Source organism: Oncorhynchus keta, chromosome 2 (genome assembly GCF_023373465.1).
Source record: "Oncorhynchus keta strain PuntledgeMale-10-30-2019 chromosome 2, Oket_V2, whole genome shotgun sequence".
Taxonomy (NCBI): domain Eukaryota; kingdom Metazoa; phylum Chordata; class Actinopteri; order Salmoniformes; family Salmonidae; genus Oncorhynchus; species Oncorhynchus keta.
This window is the reverse complement of record NC_068422.1, coordinates 45,114,843-45,135,100: the sequence shown is the minus strand read 5'-3', so window position 1 is coordinate 45,135,100 and position 20,258 is coordinate 45,114,843. Positions and strand designations below refer to the sequence as shown.

Below are 20,258 nucleotides of genomic sequence, written 5' to 3'. Positions count from 1 at the left end.
GTAGGCTGGCAGTCATTGTGCTCCAAAGGTCATAGTGACCCCAGCCTGAATAGCAGCGAAATGATTCCTCTTTATGCAAGCTGACATAAAAAACATTTCCACACGGCGTGACCTGAGAAGGCTCCCAAAGCGGGATGTGCCACTGGACACGCACACACACACACACACACACAGACAGACAGACAGACAGACAGACAGACAGACAGACAGACAGACAGACAGACAGACAGACAGACAGACAGACAGACAGACAGACAGACAGACAGACAGACAGACAGACAGACAGACAGACAGACAGACAGACAGACAGAGAGACAGAGACACAGGTCTTCTGCTCATCACATCAACAGCTCAACAGTCACAGCCTCCCTCCACAGCAGTGGGAGGGAAATCAATGGCCGACACGTAGACAAAGGAAAATCAAACCTGCAGATCTGAGAGCGTTCATTCTCTTCACTCACTTCCCCGATTACATCTAATGAGTCATTCTGATTGGGTACAGGATGACAAGATTGTATTTACCGTGGCACACACACACACACACAGAGATAGATAGCAGTCTGTCTGCGTTGACATTTGCTCTACTAATATCTCAATGGATGTGAAATGACATCTTTTCTGCTGGGTCATTTTTCATCTTGTCATTGTGTTCTGTTCAGTAGATATGGGGATGGTTGTTTGGGGAGTTTTGACCGTAAAGCACATACAGTACACCATTTGCAATATTCCCTCCACTAAACCAGGAATTGAGGTTCAGTTATGCATGACACGCGAGAGTTGTATCTCTCTTGAACATCAGAACCAGGCAGGATGATTGAATCCTCTCTGCATCATCTATTTTATTTTTCTGACATGCTTTTCCCAATGTAGACTGAATCCCATTTGAACATGCATTCACCAACTGGAAATGGCATCTGCATTTAGCATAAATCAGTCTTAACTAAAGGGGGAAAATCAAAGACAAATAAAAGATCTGTTTGAAAGGGGTTAAGAGGTCACTGCTGGGAGCACACTGTTGCACGGCTAGGCATGTTCGCATGGTCATGGATTAACTGCCGCTGAATTCATGGGTTCTAAACTCCCGTCAAATTCGAGAATACATGGCACTCCAGACTGTAGGCTAGCTGCAGGTGCCGATAGGGACAGATAGGAAGGAATAATGAAAAACCATGAAGCAGATTCAAAGGGTTTATCGTCTGGAGCAATTGGATTTTGACGGAAATTGACCTTATTGATGTTTGCTGTAATTTACCAGAAACGAAGCAAGTGTGAACTGTAAAAGCACACATCTAAACACACACAAAAATAGACATACACACACATACATTGGGCTCTATTTCAGCAAACCTAACGCACTGGTGTGTCAGAAATATTTTTGTATAATTTCACAACCGGAATTATGGGCACAGTGGCTGGCGGTGGCGTGAAAGGGCGGGGTTTTGATGAATAAACAAGTTGTAGGTGTGTCAATGCTTGACCCCTCACTGGCCAATCAGCGTATGCTCCATAGCATAAAATGTTTGGTTGCTTCAAGTTGTTTATTTACGCCATTGTATGTATTGTGCTGTCATCAACTCCTATTTGAATTGTTACTCCGTAATAGCCGAGTTTGTTAAATAGCCTACAGAAACAAAATAACAAAATGTATGTAGGCCTAGCCCATGTTTGCTAAATATGTTGAACATCTTTGTAGTCAACATTGTAAGAATATGGAAATACAGTGCACTCAAAGTATTCAGACCACTTTGACTTTTTCCTCATTTTGTTGCGTTACAGCCTCATTCTAAAATGTCTAAATTGTTTGTTTTTTTCCCTCATCAATGTAAATACAACATCCCATAATGACAAAGCAAAAATAGTTGATTTTAATTCTTACAAATGTATTATAAGTAAAAAAGCTGAAATATCACATTTGCATAAGTATTCAGACCCTTTACTCAGTATTTGTTGAAGCACAAGCTTGTCACACCTGTATTTGGGGAGTTTCTCCCATTCTTCTCTTCAGATCCTCTCAAGCTCTGTCAGGTTGGATGGGGAGCGTTGCCGCACAGCTTTTTTCAGGCCTCTCCAGAGATGTTCGATCGGGCTCTGGCTGGGACACTCAAGGACATTCAGAGACATGTCCCGAAGCCACTACAGCATTGTCTTGGCTGTGTGCTTAGGGTTGTTGTCCTGTTGGAACGTGGACCTTCACCCCAGTCTGAAGTCCTGAGTGATCTGCAGCAGGTTATCCTCGCTGTACTTTGCTCCGTTCATCTTTGCATCTACCCTGACTAGTCTTCCAGTCCCTGCTGCTGAAAGACATCCCCAAACAATGCTGCCACCACCATGCTTCACTGTAGGAATGGTGCCATGTTTCCTCCAGATGTGATGATTGTCATTCAGACCAAAGAGTTCAGTCTTGGTTTCAGCAAACCAGAGAATCTTGTTTCTTTAGGTGCCTTTTTGGCAAACTCCAAGCTAGCTAGCTATCATGTGCCTTTTACATGTGCCTTTTACTAAGGCCTGATTGGTGGAGTGCTGCAGAGATGGTTGTCCTTCTGGAAGGTTCTCCCATCTCCACAGAGGAACTCTAGAGCTCTGTCAGAGTGATCATCAGGTTCTTTGTCACGTCCCTGACCAAGGCCCTTCCCCCCGATTGCTCAGTTTGGCTAGGCAGCAGGCTCTAGGAAGAGTCTTGGTGGTTCCATTTAAGAATGATGGAGGTTACTGTGTTCTTGGGGACCTTCAATGCTGCAGACATTTTAGGTACCCTTCCCCAGATCTGTGCCTCAACGAAATCCTATCTCCTTCGACCTCATGGCTTGGTTTTTTCCCTGATGTGCACTGTCAACTATGGGATCTAATATATACAGATGTGTGCCTTTCCAAATCATGTCTAATCAATTGAATTTACCACAGGTGGACTCCAATCAAGCTATAGAAACATCTCAAGAATGATCAATGGAAACAGGATTCCCCTGAGATCAATTTTGAGTCTAATAGCAAAGGGTCTGAATAATAATGTAAATTAGGTATTTAGGTTTTTTATTTTTAATACATTTGCAAAAATAAAAAAAAAATAAAAAAAAATTTGCTCTGTAATTATGGGGCATTGAGTGTATATTGTTGGGGAATTGTATTTATTTAATCCATTTTAGAATAAGGCTGTGACGTAACAAAATCTGGAAGAAGTCAAGGGGTCTGAATACTTTCTGAATGGCACTGTATCGGGAAACATAGTACTCACACTGATAGGCCTACTGTAAATTGCATTATGTCTGCCATGTCTGAGCCATGGACATGCCAAACATTGTCCATAAACAAGATTCAATTCACTATTGATCAGACTTTTAAAAAAGAGAGTGAATCATTTGAATCAAAAGGAAAGAACTTGTTTTAAATAGGCTTGGTCTTGATACAGTTACAGGCACCGTAGTTGCTCCCCGTGGGTATATGATATGAAGGTAGATTATGGTGGCTTTTACACGCGTGCAAAATAATAACTGGAGACGGCAAATAGAATCATACAAAGGCGATGTCCTCTCACTGTTCTGCTGCTCCCAAACTTGATCTTTTAATAAAGCTTCGGTGATTCATATTTGTTTCATAGCAGTCTCACGAGCCAAACACACAAAAAAAAAACATTGAGTGGCGGGGAGGTTTGGTTTTTAATCAAATGAAATGAAAAACAAACTGTCTGTCGAAATAGGGCGGGGTCAGAAGCATGATATCAAAAAAATCACTTCTCTCGTTCGTTCGTTGGCATTACGTGCACATTCCGGCCTCTAGATGTCTTTATGCATAACATTCGCACATCTATACAAAATTACGAGGCTCCTGTCAATTATACCGTTGCCTTTTGTGCGAGGCACATTCTCCAGAACATGTGCAGTTGATATGGAATTGTTAGAGGACTGAATAGTTTAGAGGAGCCCGTCTTTGGTAATCAGACGAGGGGCGCTCTTTGAAAATGGGGATGGATTAGCCTACTTGAACAAGAGAAATGAAGTAGGCAGGTATGTGAATTGTGAATAATGAAAAAGCATGAGGGCAAAAAAAAAACTATAATATTTCAAGTCACTCTCAGTAGACTCTTTAAAACCCCTTTATTCATAGGCTACTTGGACAATGGCCAGGATAAAAAAGACTATGCTTCGGTTTTAATCAAATTAAACTAAATGGGGGGGGGGGTTCTAAATACGAGATTTACTGGTACAAAAGGCACATCTCTCCTTCCATGGGCACTATGTGTCATGGCTGGATAAGCTCTGCTTCTGCACCCAGAATCCACTCCATTACCAACTGTGTTACAGATAAGATGTGGATGGGTCTTATAAAACCTCCCATTAGCGCTGCATGAAATTGTCACTTTTGTGCAGGTTTTTAAAAAAGACCCACCTAAAATATTGCCACCTCTCCCAACTCAGCGCCTGCTGATGCTAGACAGGTCAATTGCAGAACGTGCGTTTGACACTTGCGCCACCTGGAAATAGAACCCATGTAAACACAAATGGGTACTCACGCTAGCGCACACACACACACACACACACACACACACACACACACACACACACACACACACACACACACACACACACTGAAAAACACACGCTCCAGCGTCTGTGGCCGGCTGCTGAATTGTGCTACTGTGTGAGTTGTGCAGAGAGAGACAGAGAGTGGCCCTTTCTGTGTCTGTGCTTGGCAGCGTTTCGCTGTGGGAGCGGGAAGGGCCCACGGCAACACTGTCACAGCAGAGGTGGAGGTGGAGAAGAGCAAAAAGATACCATGTGTTTGATGTGTTTGAAACCATTCCACAGATTCCGCTCCAGGCATTACCACGAGCCCGTCCTCCCCAATTAAGTTAAGCAACCTCCTGTGATATTCCTAGCTGGGAGATTTTAAAGAAGAGACACACAGAGGTTCATTTGAGAACATGACTCGTGGACTACTGCCATTGACACTGACAGCTAAAGTAGAGGGCCAAGCAATCACGGGCAGCAGACTCTCACACGTGCATCCCTGACCAGAACCACATCACAGCAGTATACAGACTGTAACAGTGGAGGTGTTAAGATAGCCCTACTGGACTCACTGATATGAGTGACAACACAGCACCACTTACTGGCCCAGGCCAACAACTGCAAGCTGAAGGCAGACTAGAAAGCAAACAGACCAAGAGTCATCCATTGGTGTCCATTGTCCAAGATCGAAAAGCCTCCACACCTCCCTACTGTATAATCGGATAGGAATGTGCAGAGGACGACACTGTATTGTCCTTAAACACTTCCAAAAACACACACACACACACACACACACACACACACACATTATATCAATGCTACGCTGCTGCTCAAAGAGAATTGAACATAACAGTACCACTCAAGGACAGAACTAGACGAAGGAGGCTGGTGTGGCGGAGCTATAGGAGGACGGGCTCATTGTAACGGCTGGAATGGGGTGAATGGCAAGGAGTCAAACGGGGTTTTCCATATGTTTGATGTGTTTGATACCGTTCCATTCATTCCATCCCAGATCTTATATACCAGCCTCCTCTGGAACAACAGTAGACTCTGTTGACTCAATACAGAGTCAGAGGGATTTATTCCTGCAGTGCCTTCTCTTCATAGGCTATTAATCACTGCAGTCTTCACTTATTAAAAAGTATTGATGTTTACAGTAGATACAGGAGCCCTTTGTGCGTTTCGGTTTTGGCTCCCGAAGGCTTGGCTCAGAGTGTTTTCTAAAAGTATGTTCACTGTGATTCCGTAGACGACGCACACGCACACGTCAGGCCTTTTCCCCGCCCCCTCGTCTTCTCATCTTCACCGCTTTTCCACGCCCCCTCGTCTTCTCATCTTCACCGATTTTCCCCGCCCCCTCGTCTTCTCATCTTCACCGCTTTTCCCCGCCCCCTCATCTTCTCATCTTTACCGCTTTTCCCCGCCCCCTCATTTTCTCATCTTCACAGCTTTTCCCCGCCCCCTCATCTTCTCATCTTTACCGCTTTTCCCCGCCCCCTCATTTTCTCATCTTCACCGCTTTTCCCCGCCCCCTCATCTTCTCATCTTTACCGCTTTTCCCCGCCCCCTCATCTTCTCATCTTTACCGCTTTTCCCCGCCCCCTCATCTTCTCATCTTTACCTCTTTTCCCCGCCCCCTCATCTTCTCATCTTTACCGCTTTTCCCCGCCCCCTCATCTTCTCATCTTTACCGCTTTTCCCCGCCCCCTCATCTTCTCATCTTTACCTCTTTTCCCCGCCCCCTCATTTTCTCATCTTTACCGCTTTTCCCCACCCCCTCATCTTCTCATCTGTACCGCTTTTCCCCGCCCCCTCATCTTCTCATCTTTACTGCTTTTCCCCGCCCCCTCATCTTCTCATCTTTATCGCTTTTCCCCACCCCCTCATCTTCTCATCTTTACTGCTTTTCCCCACCCCCTCATCTTCTCATCTTTACTGCTTTTCCCCGCCCCCTCATCTTCTCATCTTTATCGCTTTTCCCCACCCCCTCATCTTCTCATCTTTACTGCTTTTCCCCGCCCCCTCATCTTCTCATCTTTATCGCTTTTCCCCGCCCCCTCATCTTCTCATCTTTACCGCTTTTTCCCACCCCCTCATCTTCTCATCTTTACTGCTTTTCCCCGCCCCCTCCTCTTCTCATCTTTGTCGCTTTTCCCCGCCCCCTCGTCTTCTCATCTTTATCGCTTTTCCCCGCCCCCTCATCTTCTCATCTTTACTGCTTTTCCCCGCCCCCTCATCTTCTCATCTTTACTGCTTTTCCCCGCCCCCTCATCTTCTCATCTTTACTGCTTTTCCCCGCCCCCTCATCTTCTCATCTTTACCGCTTTTCCCCGCCCCCTCATCTTCTCATCTTTACTGCTTTTCCCCGCCCCCTCATCTTCTCATCTTTACCGCTTTTCCCCGCCCCCTCCTCTTCTCATCTTTGTCGCTTTTCCCCGCCCCCTCGTCTTCTCATCTTTATCGCTTTTCCCCGCCCCCTCATCTTCTCATCTTTATCGCTTTTCCCCGCCGCCTCGTCTTCTCATCTTTACTGCTTTTCCCCGCCCCCTCATCTTCTCATCTTTACCACTTTTCCCCGCCCCCTCCTCTTCTCATCTTTGTCGCTTTTCCCCGCCCCCTCGTCTTCTCATCTTTATCGCTTTTCCCCGCCCCCTCGTCTTCTCATCTTTACTGCTTTTCCCCGCCCCCTCCTCTTCTCATCTTTACTGCTTTTCCCCGCCCCCTCGTCTTCTCATCTTTACTGCTTTTCCCCGCCCCCTCGTCTTCTCATCTTTACCGCTTTTCCCCGCCCCCTCGTCTTCTCATCTTTACCGCTTTTCCCCAAATCAAAGTTGTGATCAAGTTCTGTCTCGTTGCGTTACGTTTTCAAAACGCATTGTTGCTCTAGGCGTGGAGATGAATCATCCCAGTGATGTGGAAAAGTTTGACTGATGAACAAAGTGTTTCTCCTCCCATTCGTTACTCTGGCAGATGAGCCGATTAAGGGCTGAAGTAAATATCAAAGATGCGGTGGCAGATTGGATACCCTGCTGCTACTGAATCTAGATCTGGGCTCCTGCTGGATCTTTTCAAACTGCCAACCAAATCGCTTCAGTAAATAATTGCTGAGAATTGGTAGGAACGTTTGTGTATGTGTCTTTCGGTGTCTGGCAGGATCGGAAGCCATTTGGTTGCTTTTTGCGTGCGTGCGTGCGTGCGTGCGGTGTGTGTGTACTGATGTGAGACAATCATACAGTGTGTCTGTGCTCCAAGTCTTACGGTATGTGTGCAGACGTGAGTCGCCGTTCAACATATTCAAGTCTCTGTGTGACTGTTCCTGTGTCTCTGTGTGACTGTTCCTGTGTCTCTGTGTGACTGTTCCTGTGTCTCTGTGTGACTGTTCCTGTGTCTCTGTGTGCCTGTTCCTGTGTCTCTGTGCGGCTGTTCCTGTGTCTCTGTGTGACTGTTCCTGTGTCTCTGTGCGACTGTTCCTGTGTCTCTGTGCGACTGTTCCTGTGTCTCTGTGCGACTGTTCCTGTCTCTGTGCGACTGTTCCTGTGTCTCTGTGTGACTGTTCCTGTGTCTCTGTGCTCCAGGCGGAGGGAGAGGACAGCCTGAAGAAGATGCAGCTGATGGAGCTGGCCATCCTCAACGGCACCTACCGAGACGCCAACATCAAGTCACGTAAGGATGACATCACCGCGCCCCTCTCCCTAGCCCTTTGTCTGTCCGGGAGCAGTGTAATTCAAACTTCTCCTTTTCGCTCACGACAAGCCCAGGAGCGTTGTGCGGTGCCATGAATTGAACAGAGTGTGCTTTTGGCTTGCCACGTTCAGCGTTCCCCACAGTGCATTTTTCGTTGTTTCTTTAGTTACTTTGGTTTCCCTGCTGTCCTATTGGGTGGCACTCGGTCGAGTTCTTTTGAAGGAGGAAGAGAGGTCGAGCTCTGACTAGGCGTCCATTTTGTGTCGCTGAGGGAGATGCGTGCCTCATTCCAATCGCATGGTGTTTGTGCTGAACAGATCCCAGCCAGCACTGTTGTGCCCGAATCAAACTCCGTGCTAGAGATGAATGGAGGCAATCCTTGAAGACCTCCTTCTCCAGTCCTTCTCCGGTCCTTCTGTAGCTCAGTTGGTAGAGCATGGCGCTTGTAACGCCAGGGTAGTGGGTTCGATTCCCGGGACCACCCATACGTAGAATGTATGCACACATGACTGTAAGTCGCTTTGGATAAAAGCGTCTGCTAAATGGCATATATTATTATTATATTTACCTCTCTTATATTGTGCTAAATGCTGTGTAGTGGAAGCTAAGTAAGGCCAGTCTGTCGAACAGTTTGTTTATGTAGCTTTTTCTCCGGTTCCTGACTTATCTGATATTTATTGAGTGTGTCCTATGATATGTGTGATAGATACTAACTTGTGTTTTGTATCCTCCTTTTTCTTCCTCCTCCTCCACCTCTCCTCCCCCTCTGGTCTCTCCACACACCCCTCCCTCTTCCTCCTCCTCCACCTCTCCTCCCCCTCTGGTCTCTCCACACACCCCTCCCTCTTCCTCCTCCTCCACCTCTCCTCCCCCTCTGGTCTCTCCACACACCCCTCCCTCTTCCTCCTCCTCCACCTCTCCTCCCCCTCTGGTCTCTCCACACACCCCTCCCTCTTCGTCCTCCTCCACCTCTCCTCCCACTGTGGTCTCTCCACACACCCCTCCCTCTTCCTCCTCCTCCACCTTCTCCTCCCGTGTTTTCCCGCTCACTCCAGCTGCCCTTGCCTTCTCTCTTGCAGCGAACGCCCAGGCGCCCCGCATCATCGCCGGCCCCGCCCCCATGCCCCAGAACGCCCTGCGCACTTCCACCCCGGCCGGCCCCACCCTAATGCCCCTGATCCGACAGATCCAGACCTGCATGCCCAACGGCTCGCCCCACCCGGGCGTCATGACCCAGGGTCCCGAGTCGGGCCTCATATACGCGTCGCCCTACGATTACCCCTACACGCTGGCCCCTGCCACCTCCATCCTGGAGTACCCCATCGACTCCAGCGGGGTGTTAGGTAAGCATGCGTGCCCCTGCGATTGCCCCGCAGCCCCCCACCAACACCACCACCCCCATGGCCAGTGGAATCCCGCCCCCACGCTGATCCTGCGCCACTCCTCCTAAATACGCCCCCCTCCATTCACACTTTTGTGACGACCCCCCCTCAGAATAATACCACACTCCCCCGTCTCTCGCCCTCGCCCGCCCCAGCCTCCCAGGAGATACCACTGAAAGAGAGGGGTCAGCAACAGAAAGAAAAAAAAAACATTCCAGCTCTTTACTGCATCTTTCTTTTCACTATCATGAGACAATTCTCTCCTCTAAAAAGCCCTTTAAGAAATGTGTGCATAAATGAACTGGAAGTTAAGAGCTCTACTGGCTCTGTGTTTTATAAGAGGGAGCGGTTTCATTCGGAAAAGTGTCCTTACCCTCCTCTCTCCCAGTCCCTGCATACACACGCAGCCCTATGGCTTTGAAAAAAGCCACTTTAGAAAATATCATATTACAAACGCGACTTGACTCCATTAAGACAGACTGTACCCAAAGGCACATTGTAAATCTGAACTGTTACCAATGCACCAAAAGGTCAACAGCAGCGTGTCCAATTGGGTTGAGCACATTCCAGACAGCCAGGGTGTCAGCCATTAGTAGCCAGAGTTCCGCCTAATGCAGTGGACCAAGCCTCCAACTGTGTCTGGGTGAAGGGAGAGGGGAGAGGGGATTCTGGGTTGGGGGCGGGGGGTTGGGTGAGTGAGGCTGGGTGGGTGGGGGTGTTACTGTGAAGGGGTGGGTGGTCGAGGAGCGGCGGAGCCCAGTGAAGATTTCACCCTGTCTCTCTCTCTTGTGTGACCTATACAGCGTCCTCAAAGGCCGAAGAGCTGCCCCTCTACCTGGGGTTTCAGACCTGTCACTTTCCCATCACTGTGCAGCGAGGAGAGCCCTGCAACCGGCCTCCCTTTTAAAGAAACGTCCCTTCCCTCCCTCTTTCCCTCCACCCCCTCAAACAACACACACCCACCTCCTCATCTCCCTCCTCCCTCCCCGCCACCACACGCTGGACTGGTTGAGGATTGGCCCTCTCTGAGCAACCACAAGCCACAAGGGGAAGCCTTGGCCCTTCCTCTTTTAATGTCTGTTCAAAGTGACGTGTGTGTTACTGATCAACCCTTTTTGATTTTCTGTCCTGATGATGATGATATATTTGTGTATGATGATGAGGGAGAACTGAGCTCCACCTTGCTGCAGACCCCCCTTGGGGGCGCCCCCCTCTCTCTGGGTGTGGCTTGGGGGCGTCCTGAGGGGTAACATGAGGACGGTGTGGGGTCAGATGGGGTTGACAGAGAGGGCTTGCGGAGCCAATGGAGGAGATGGTGTGTGTTGGCGATGGGGCACCTGCAGTTAAAGTGTCTAGGCTTCACAGGCTTTATTCGCAAAGGGATTTTAGGACATTCTGTCCCGACACTGACAGTCTTAACTTCACTCTCATGACAAAATATTCACAGAATGAGACATTCAGCTCAAGTGTAGCCCAAACGACAGTCAGTGAGTGAACAACATAGCCCTTTTATATAACGCATTGACTCAAACGGAGTGTCCTAAAATGGCTTCGGGAATAGGGGCCTGGTAGTGTGTTGCTTCTCAAAGGACAGGAACTCCTGGCACTAATTCACCGTTCCCTTCCTTTATTCAATAGGTGTGGCTTTCCCCACGAAAGGCTAAAAGAGTTTCACGGATCCTTACTGAGCCCCTCATCCGATCTGAGTTTTGACACACGTGCTTTTGTTTCACAGCTGCCTTGAGTGTAATGAACCAAGAGCCGGGCAGACAGACAGACAGACAGACAGACAGACAGACAGACAGACAGACAGACAGGCAGGCAGGCAGGCAGGCAGGCAGGCAGGCAGACAGACAGACAGACAGACAGACAGACAGACAGACAGACAGACAGACAGACAGACAGACAGACAGACAGACAGACAGACAGGCTCCCTCACTACTGATGTTTACACCGGCCAAACCTCCCCGAAGAGGCACGGGCCTTAACGCCATGCATTATGTGTGAGTGTGTATGTGCATCCTGTACACACACTCATATAAGTATATTTTCGCAGACCTACGGTATGAGACTGTTCCACTGACTGCTATGTCTGGGATTGAAAATCTATACAATACTGTCACGCTTTACTAATCACTTAATTCATTGCCTTTTTTTCTACCTATTCTTTTAATTTTTTTTATTTTATAAGAGATGTTCATTTTTTTTTACTACTGCAAATGTGCCTAAAAGCTTTCATCTCTGGGCTTTAACCAGAGAGTGAGTGATCAGTATTATATTTAAAACGAATAACTGAAGAGATGCACTTCCTGATGCTCAACCTGAGATTATGTGACTAGTAAAGCTCCCCTCTGTGTGTGTGTGTGTGTGTGTGTGTGTGTGTGTGTGTGTGTGTGTGTGTGTGTGTGTGTGTGTGTGTGTGTGTGTGTGTGTGTGTGTGTGTGTGTGTGTGTGTGTGTGTGTGTGTGTGTGTGTGTGTGTGTGTGTGTGTGTGTGTGTGTGTGTGTGTGTGTGTGTGTGTGTGTGTGTGTGTGTGTGTGTGTGCATAAATGCCTAATTTCTGCAAATTTGTAACAAGGACTCAAGAAAACAATGGATCCTTACAGTCAAGGTTACTCCATAGTCACAAATGCTACTATGTCCAAGAGTTCTCCTTGTTACGATGAAGTATATGAGTATAATTTGTGCCTTAACATGTATTTCTAAAGATTTTTTCCTAATTGTGTTACGTGTTTGGTCGTATAAACCTTGATGATATGACGAATTGACTTGATGGAAACGGCGAAGGAGGAAATGACCTAATCCTTGTTTTGGTCATGTTGTCGCAATCCGAGCAGGTGCAGTGACTACTAAGGTTCGAAGGCACGAACTGCGGGTCCATCCTTACCAAAGGATAGTGACCGCAGACCGAGGTTAGTTTAGCTCTTATGCATTTGTGTTTTATTGCCAATGCCTGCTCACTGTTGGTCCTGATCTGTTTTGCAACATGTACAAATTGTTCAGCTCGTCGTTCCGGTTTGTGATGTGATGCAACATACTGCGCACCCTTCCTCGTCGTGGCCTCTGAGAAACATTTATTTGGAATACATTTGTTCTCAGAGTGCGTACGTGGAGGGCTGTACAAGGTGATTCTGAGAACTAGTGACCACAACACAGTAGCCAAATGATGCTTTTGCTATCTAGGTAGAGACACAAACATACACACCTGCATTTAAAAAAAAAAAAAACTACTCCATCTCTATTATTTCGATGACTTTATGAATCTGACATGATGTCGATGACAAATAATGGACGATACCCCTTTATTAAAAAAAGAAGATCAAATGACCTGTATTTTAGTTTCCCCCCCCTCCGTTCAACGAGGAGGTTGCAATTTTATTTCAAATGCACTTAAGTCTTCAGCTTCTTACGTGGATAATGTAGCGTTTTAATCGATAAATTATGTCCATTTGTATTTATTTGTTTGAGGAAATGAATGTTTTGAGAATCTGACCCGTTGTATTGTCAAGGACAACACAGAAGTGTAAACCTGTCATGTCATATATATTTTTTTTCATCTCCCCATTTTTACTACAGTATTTTTTTTAAGTCTCAACAACGGCGTCATAAGAAAAGAGGGATGGACACGTGGTAGGCTATAGACTGGAAATTGTTTTATTCTGCAGATAAGGTCAACAAACACAACAGTCAGAGCTTTCGCTCTCTAAAGTCCACATGAGTCACACCTTCTTCTCGAAGTCCTTGTAATACTCCCACTGAATACTGAGAATATTTAAGTCATTAGAATAACCGAGGTAGTAAACCAGAGAAGAAACCATTTGTCAAATTACGCGAGCAACAAGGAATTTACGGGGTCTGTTCTCTATCAGTGCCTTTTCTCTGTTTTATCCTTATACCCGTGGTGCTTAATACACCAAGTGTGCCTTGTACACATACACCCACACTGTGTATCATCACATTTCACTACAGATCATTCCTTGTACCCAATCAAGCAAGTGTTTGCAATGTGCCAGAAAATAGGATGCAAATGCCAATTGAAAAACTGCCTACATTTTTTGGATAAATCAACCTACATTTTAGTACATACGTTGAAGTTGAAAACCCAGTGAAATTGATTCAATTGTAATACTGTTTAAATAAGTCCAATTCACAAATCACCTTTTTTTTTGTTGCTGCTAGATGATGTGGAACAATTAACATATATAATTAACAGTATATGTAAACTGGGTCTAAGGATATTCAGGTTTCGGCACTGTAGCGCTGTCTGTGAATTGCCTCTGAAAACTTGATAGCTCAAATCTGCCCTAAAACAAATAAATTAATATAAAAATAACTGTAATATGGAGTTACTTAAGAAGTGCATATTATATAAAGGGTATTATTACTAAAAGGTCAAACCTTAATCCATAATGATAATACATGATAATAATGGTAACGGATAGGTTACTGACAAATTGAATGACAAACCAACATCCGATGAAATTGCACAAAAGCCTGTATTCAATCGACCTCTTCATACGTTTGGCTCCCACACTCTGATGAACAGTTTTACACCATTAAAATTTTGGTTTATTCAAACATTACGGTAACATTTACATTTACATTTAAGTCATTTAGCAGACGTAATATGATTGACGTATCAGTGCGGTTTGGGGGGTTGAACCATGAGGCAGGGGGGATTGAGTGCAGGCCAACCGGTCAAGCCTGTGTGCTAGAGGCAGGCTGACTGGTGGACGCAGGGAGGAAGCTAAGATGGCGTCTGAGATCTGGGCCTTTTCATCAGCTCATATTGGCAAAGCTGTTGAACGGTCCCAAAATGGTAAATACACTATCGAATGAGTACGTCAATTGGGGTCTAGAGATTTACAGTGCCTTCAGAAAGTATTCACAAACTGAATTTAAAATGAATTAAGTTGAGAGGTTGTGTCAGTGATGTAGACAATACCCCATAATGTCGAGGTGGAATTGTTTTTAGAAATGTTTACAAATTAAAAATGAAAAGCTTAAGTCTTGAGTCAGTAGGTATTCAACCCTTTTGCCTAGTAAGCCTAGTAATAATATGCTTAACAAGTCACATAAGTTGCATGGACTATGTGTGCAATAGTAGTGTTTAACATGATTTTTAAATGACTACCCCATCTCTCTACCCCACACATACAATTATCTTTAAGGTCCCTCAGTCAAGCAGTGAATTTCAAGCACAGATTCAACCACAAAGACCATGAAGGTTTTCCTATGTTTCGCAAAGAAGGGCACCTATTGGTAGATGGGTAAAAAAAACAGACATTGAATATCACTTTGAGCATGGTGCAGTAATTAATTGTACACATTTGATGGTGTATCAATACACCCAATCACTACAAAGATTCAGGCCCCCTTCTTAAATCAGTTCCGGAGAAGAAGGAAACCGCTCAGTGATTTCACCATGAGGCTAATGGTGATTTTACAACAGTTACAGAGTTGAATGGCTGTGATAGGAAATAACTGACGATGGATCAACAACATTGTATTACTAACATAAATGACAGAGTGGAAAGAAGGAAGCCTGTAGGAAAAAAATATTCCAAAACATACATCCTGTTTGCAATAAGGCAGGCGCTAAAGTAATAGTGCAAAAAAATGTGGCAAAGAAATACACGTTTTTTCCTGAATACAAAGCATAATGTTTGAGGCAAATCTAACCTAACACATCGCTGTGTACCACTCTTCATATTTTGAAGAATGATGTTGGCTGCATCATGTTATGGGTATGCTTGTCATCGGCAAGAACGAGGGAGTTTTGTAGGATAAAAATAAATGGAATACAGCTAAGCATAGACAAAATCCTAGAGGAAAACCTGGTTCAGCCTGCTTTCCACCAGACACTGGGAGACAAATTCACCTTTCAGCAGGACAATAACCTAAAACACAAGGCCAAATATACACTGTTGCTTACCAAGATAACATTGAATGTTCCTGACTGGCATAGTTCAATTTTTGACTTAAATCGGCTTGAACATCTATGGCAAGACTTGAAAATGGCTGTCTAACAATGATCAATGACCATCTTTTTATTAAACCCGGTAAGTTGACTGAGAACACGTTCTCATTTACAGCAACGACCTGGGGAATAGGTTTAGGGGAGAGAAGGGGGATGAATGACAGCACACTACACAGGGCAATGTCCCCAATCACTGCCTTGTGTTATTGGGATATTTTTATTTGGGGGGGGGACAAGAGGACAGAGTCCTACACCACTTCCAGCAGCATCTGGTGTCCTATCTAGGGACTGACCCGGACCAACCTTTCTTAGCTTTTGAGGCAAGCCAGCGGTGGGATGCAGGGTGGTATGCTGCTGGTTAAAGCCAGCGGTGGGATGCAGGGTGGTATGCTGCTGGTTAAAGCCAGCGGTGGGATGCAGGGCGGTATGCTGCTGGTTAAAGCCAGCGGTGGGATGCAGGGCGGTATGCTGCTGGTTAAAGCCAGCGGTGGGATGCAGGGCGGTATGCTGCTGGTTAAAGCCAGCGGTGGGATGCAGGGCGGTATGCTGCTGGTTAAAGCCAGCGGTGGGATGCAGGGTGGTATGCTGCTGGTTAAAGCCAGCGGTGGGATGCAGGGTGGTATGCTGCTGGTTAAAGCCAGCGGTGGGATGCAGGGTGGTATGCTGCTGGTTAAAGCCAGCGGTGGGATGCAGGGTGGTATGCTGCTGGTTAAAGCCAGCGGTGGGATGCAGGGTGGTATGCTGCTGGTTAAAGCCAGCGGTGGGATGCAGGGTGGTATGCTGCTGGTTAAAGCCAGCGGTGGGATGCAGGGTGGTATGCTGCTGGTTAAAGCCAGCGGTGGGATGCAGGGTGGTATGCTGCTGGGAAAATGCTCTGGTGGTATCTTGACAGAGCTTGACACATTATTTAAGAATAATGGGAAAATATTGTACAATCCAGGTGTCTAAAGCTCTTAGAGAAAAAAACTCTTACTCAGAAACTCTAAGCTGTAATCGCTGACTCTAACTTGTATTGCACCGGGGGGGGGGGTTGAATACTTATCTAATCAAGATATATTACTCTTTTATTTCCCATTAATAAATAAAACATCTTCCACTTTGACATTACAGAGTATTTTGTGTAGATCATTGACAATCTTTTTTTCAATTAAATCCATTTAATCCCACTTTATAACACAACAAAATTTGTGAAATGTAAAAGGGTTTGAATACGTTCTGAAGGCGCTGTATACAGTATATCCTATTTAGATTTTCCTCTGGACACTTTACAGTGCATAAGAAAGCATTTTACAACAGCTCTCAATGATACAGTTCTTAAGCTCTTAATACAGTAAGATTTACAATATTTTGTCAATCTGGTAAAGAAGCCTTTCTTCTTTTCTTTACATCTGTTTGAGTGTTGCTTCATTTGAAAAGAGAGACTACAGCACAAATCTTATTTTGCACTGAATTATTATTTTTTTTAAAGTCAAAAGCATTCTTCATCTCCTCTGCTGCAGTCAGAATGGCAGAACCTCAGACGATGAAATGAAACATATGATCTAAGCTGCATACGACTTAAACGGACCACTGTGGAGTGGACAGAGAATTCTAGGGTCCATTTTGGATGAGAAATTGCCAGAGTGTGAATGCATTTACCAGAAATGTTCCACTTGAGAATTAAAAAAAAAAAAAAAAATGTTTTACTGTAAAGCTTCTTTAAATGTTTTGTTGTTGCAAAGAAAATAGTATTTACTTGTGGCTTCTTGAAATATATATATAAATATATATATAAAATATAAAGCAGGAATGTATATGAAATGTCAGAAATAGCAAGGATTATTCTATAGGGCTATTTGTAGGAAAGACAAATATCCATCATAGCAGCTTTATATCACCACTTTAGAAAATGTCCTCTATTTTTGAATATATTTTAGGGCTTTAAACAAAAGACAGGACCTTTTCAGTGTTTATATGCAAGTGCATGTTATATTGTGTCCTGTGAATTGTATATTGTCTCCTAAGCTGAGGGCACTGGCTGAAGTGATGGCTTTGGCATGCTCACAGCTTAACGTTTCATGGCTAGTGTGCTATTTTAGAAAATACCATGTAGTGTTGCTTTGTATCATTAAAGCAAAGATTTTCATGCTTGTTGTAAATAGAAAACATACTTTGAAAAGGCAATAAAAAAAATGATATTGAGTTTTTTTTTATTTTTATTAAATGACAAACACCGTTTTGGCCTAAAAAGATTTTTTTCCACAGCGGTGTGGACTTCTTCAATTTCTCACTGTAACCTCTCTAAATGAATTCATTCCCAAACAATGAGACTTATTCATATTCACTTTCACCACTACTAGCTGCCTGACTCTTGAACCTCTGAAGTGCTCTAATACTTATTAGCAGTCAGGTAACAATAACTTTACTGACTGTTGTCCACGACTATACCTTCCTCCATCTCGTTTGGATCTTTCCCTCTGATTTACTGTCCGTTTACTTGACTGCTACTAACCATTTAGAACTACTGTAATTGTCTTTTTTCAATTCCCTCCTTTTTAACACGTGAGCTGAAGGGACGGGACTGTCTTTCACGTTATGTAAAATCATGCTTTCATGACTTTACGACATTGTGAGGATATAGATGAGTAGCTCTTGCTCAACTCTTGGATTCAATCAACCCATCATATGAATTGTCCTTTTATCTAAACAAACAGAAGGATGCATGAATTGTTTTCATTTCTGACAAAGCATATGGAAACATATGGTGTCACGTGTAGATTGGTCGGTCGCAGTTGTGGCGAAATTGCATGGTGGATTGAATGGATGCATGGTATAGCTCTGATTAGTTAAGCCATGTTGTCATCCTGCTGTCGCTAGCTGAGACTAATCTCCTCTATCTTTTTTCTTTCCTTTCATTTTTGTTTCTCTCCTTTATAATTTGTCTCTCTTTTCTGTTTGTTTGTTTCTTAACACCCCCCCAGCCGCCACTGGCAACTAACCCCTGACCTTCTGACCTTCTGAAATCTTCAACCAATGACGGCCTGGCCATTTCCCGCACATCAGTTCTTTGGTAGAAGGGGGAAAAAGCAGCCTTGGCTTGTTACAGTCAGTCAAGGCACAGCTTCTCATCACCTGACTAATGGACACACTACAATGGCTTGGCAGCCCCCTCCTGCCTGCCCAGTCTGCTTATTAGGGGGACAGATACTGGCTCTAGACCTGCACTGAATCATTGTTAAGCAATAAGGTCTGATATGCCCCCTCTTATCCTCCCTGACCGAGTCCCCGCCAAGCAACCCCCAAACACACCACACTCTAAAACACCCTGGTAACGCCCCGTTGGTCGCCTCCGGAAGATCAAGAAGGATGCAAACCTCCACTCCCTGACCGCCCCAAATCACCGTACCCCCTGGACCTGCCACATCGCCCAGGTGACCTTCCCACTGTCATGGTAACTGAGCTGACTATGAATGTATAGCAGCGTGGTGAGTCCTGCCACCTCTCTCTCTCTCTCTCTCTCTCTCTCTCTCTCTCCATATATATATATATATATGTGTGTATATATATATATATATATACATATATATATATATCTCCCTCTCTCTATATATATATATATCTCCCTCTCTCTCTCTATCTACCCCTGCCAACTGATGACTCATCTCTCTTCACTGACTATGAAGTCCTGGGTCTTTTATGACATGAAGACTGAGGGGGTTTCATTTAAGCAGGACTGGAAGAGAGAATAGGGGCTCTATTCAATCAGACAATCTGCATAGTGGTTGTTTTGGCTGTGTGTCAGAGGTGAAACTGCGTTAGAGCTGTCAAATCCACAAGTGGTTCCTGGCATTATACCCAAAGCGGACATTACCATTGGCTGCACGGAGTCACATTAAGAGAAATTCCATGCAGCCTTGATCACAAGTTCAATCACTGGAATATGAGATGTAATCCACACCTAGAAATTCTCATTATTTCATTGAATGATTTGGCGTCATTATTTCTATGTAGCCTACACTTTCTTCTTCGGCACTTCCTAACGCGAGTGGGATGGGTGCGGCTTTGTGACAGTGATCAAGAGCAGCTGCTCACCAATTTGACAGCTGCAATGCAGTTACACCTCCGACACCGCCAAAACATCCACTGTGTCGGGTGTCGGCTATCGCCAGTTAACACGTCATCTGATTTCATCTTGTCCCTGGGGTCCAACAGAGAGTTTCAAGACTATAGAAGGGAGAGTACCTGGCCCGTTACCTGGCATTGTCGTTGTTGTTTTTCTGCCATAAAGACATTTCTTTCAGTCAACTGTTTCTTTGAGGATGTAAAAGCCATGCTTGCCTATCTGCTGTACAAATGTATTGAAATTGTAGATACGTGTGTAAAAATGGGGGAGAGCACCAATGTGAAGAAAATAGACACTTTTGTTACACATGGGTGCTCATGGGAAAGAAACAAAAATCTATTTTTCAAAAACATAGTCTTTTATACCTTCGACTATTGTAAAGAGAAATTTGTAATGAAACCCTTTATTTCATGAAAACTATCCTGTTTTCTTTCTGTGGATGGAGAGTGAAGACCAAAACAACCTTTCATTTTAATTCGGGGTTGAGGATTTAACTGAAGTGTAAAAAAACGACAAAGTGCCTTATTTTACTCATGTGGTTTCTGATATCTGAATGTGTCATCAGCCTTTAAGCTGCAGGACAAGTCAGTACACACAGTCTGTCAGCC

The 20,258-nt window shown here is 44.9% G+C and overlaps 2 protein-coding genes across 3 annotated transcripts in view; one reads left to right on the top strand and one right to left on the bottom strand.

Moving 5' to 3' along the window:
• The window catches only part of LOC118401216 (protein quaking-like), a 109,963-nt gene extending 92,200 nt beyond the window's left edge, over nt 1-17,763 (top strand). The window contains exons 5-7 of one of the 2 annotated variants that reach the window (XM_052477468.1): nt 8,078-8,165; nt 9,242-9,529; nt 12,406-17,763. In XM_052477468.1, coding sequence (XP_052333428.1) covers nt 8,078-8,165; nt 9,242-9,529; nt 12,406-12,485 — 456 coding nt within the window. In that variant the 3' untranslated portion in view covers nt 12,486-17,763. Of the gene's footprint in view, nt 1-8,077; nt 8,166-9,241; nt 9,530-10,371 lie in introns of both variants that reach the window. The other variant, XM_052477459.1, reaches the window with a different exon arrangement.
• The window catches only part of LOC118401088 (serine/threonine-protein phosphatase 2A 56 kDa regulatory subunit delta isoform-like), a 633,889-nt gene that overhangs the window by 250,041 nt on the left and 363,590 nt on the right, over nt 1-20,258 (bottom strand). The window lies entirely within an intron of this gene.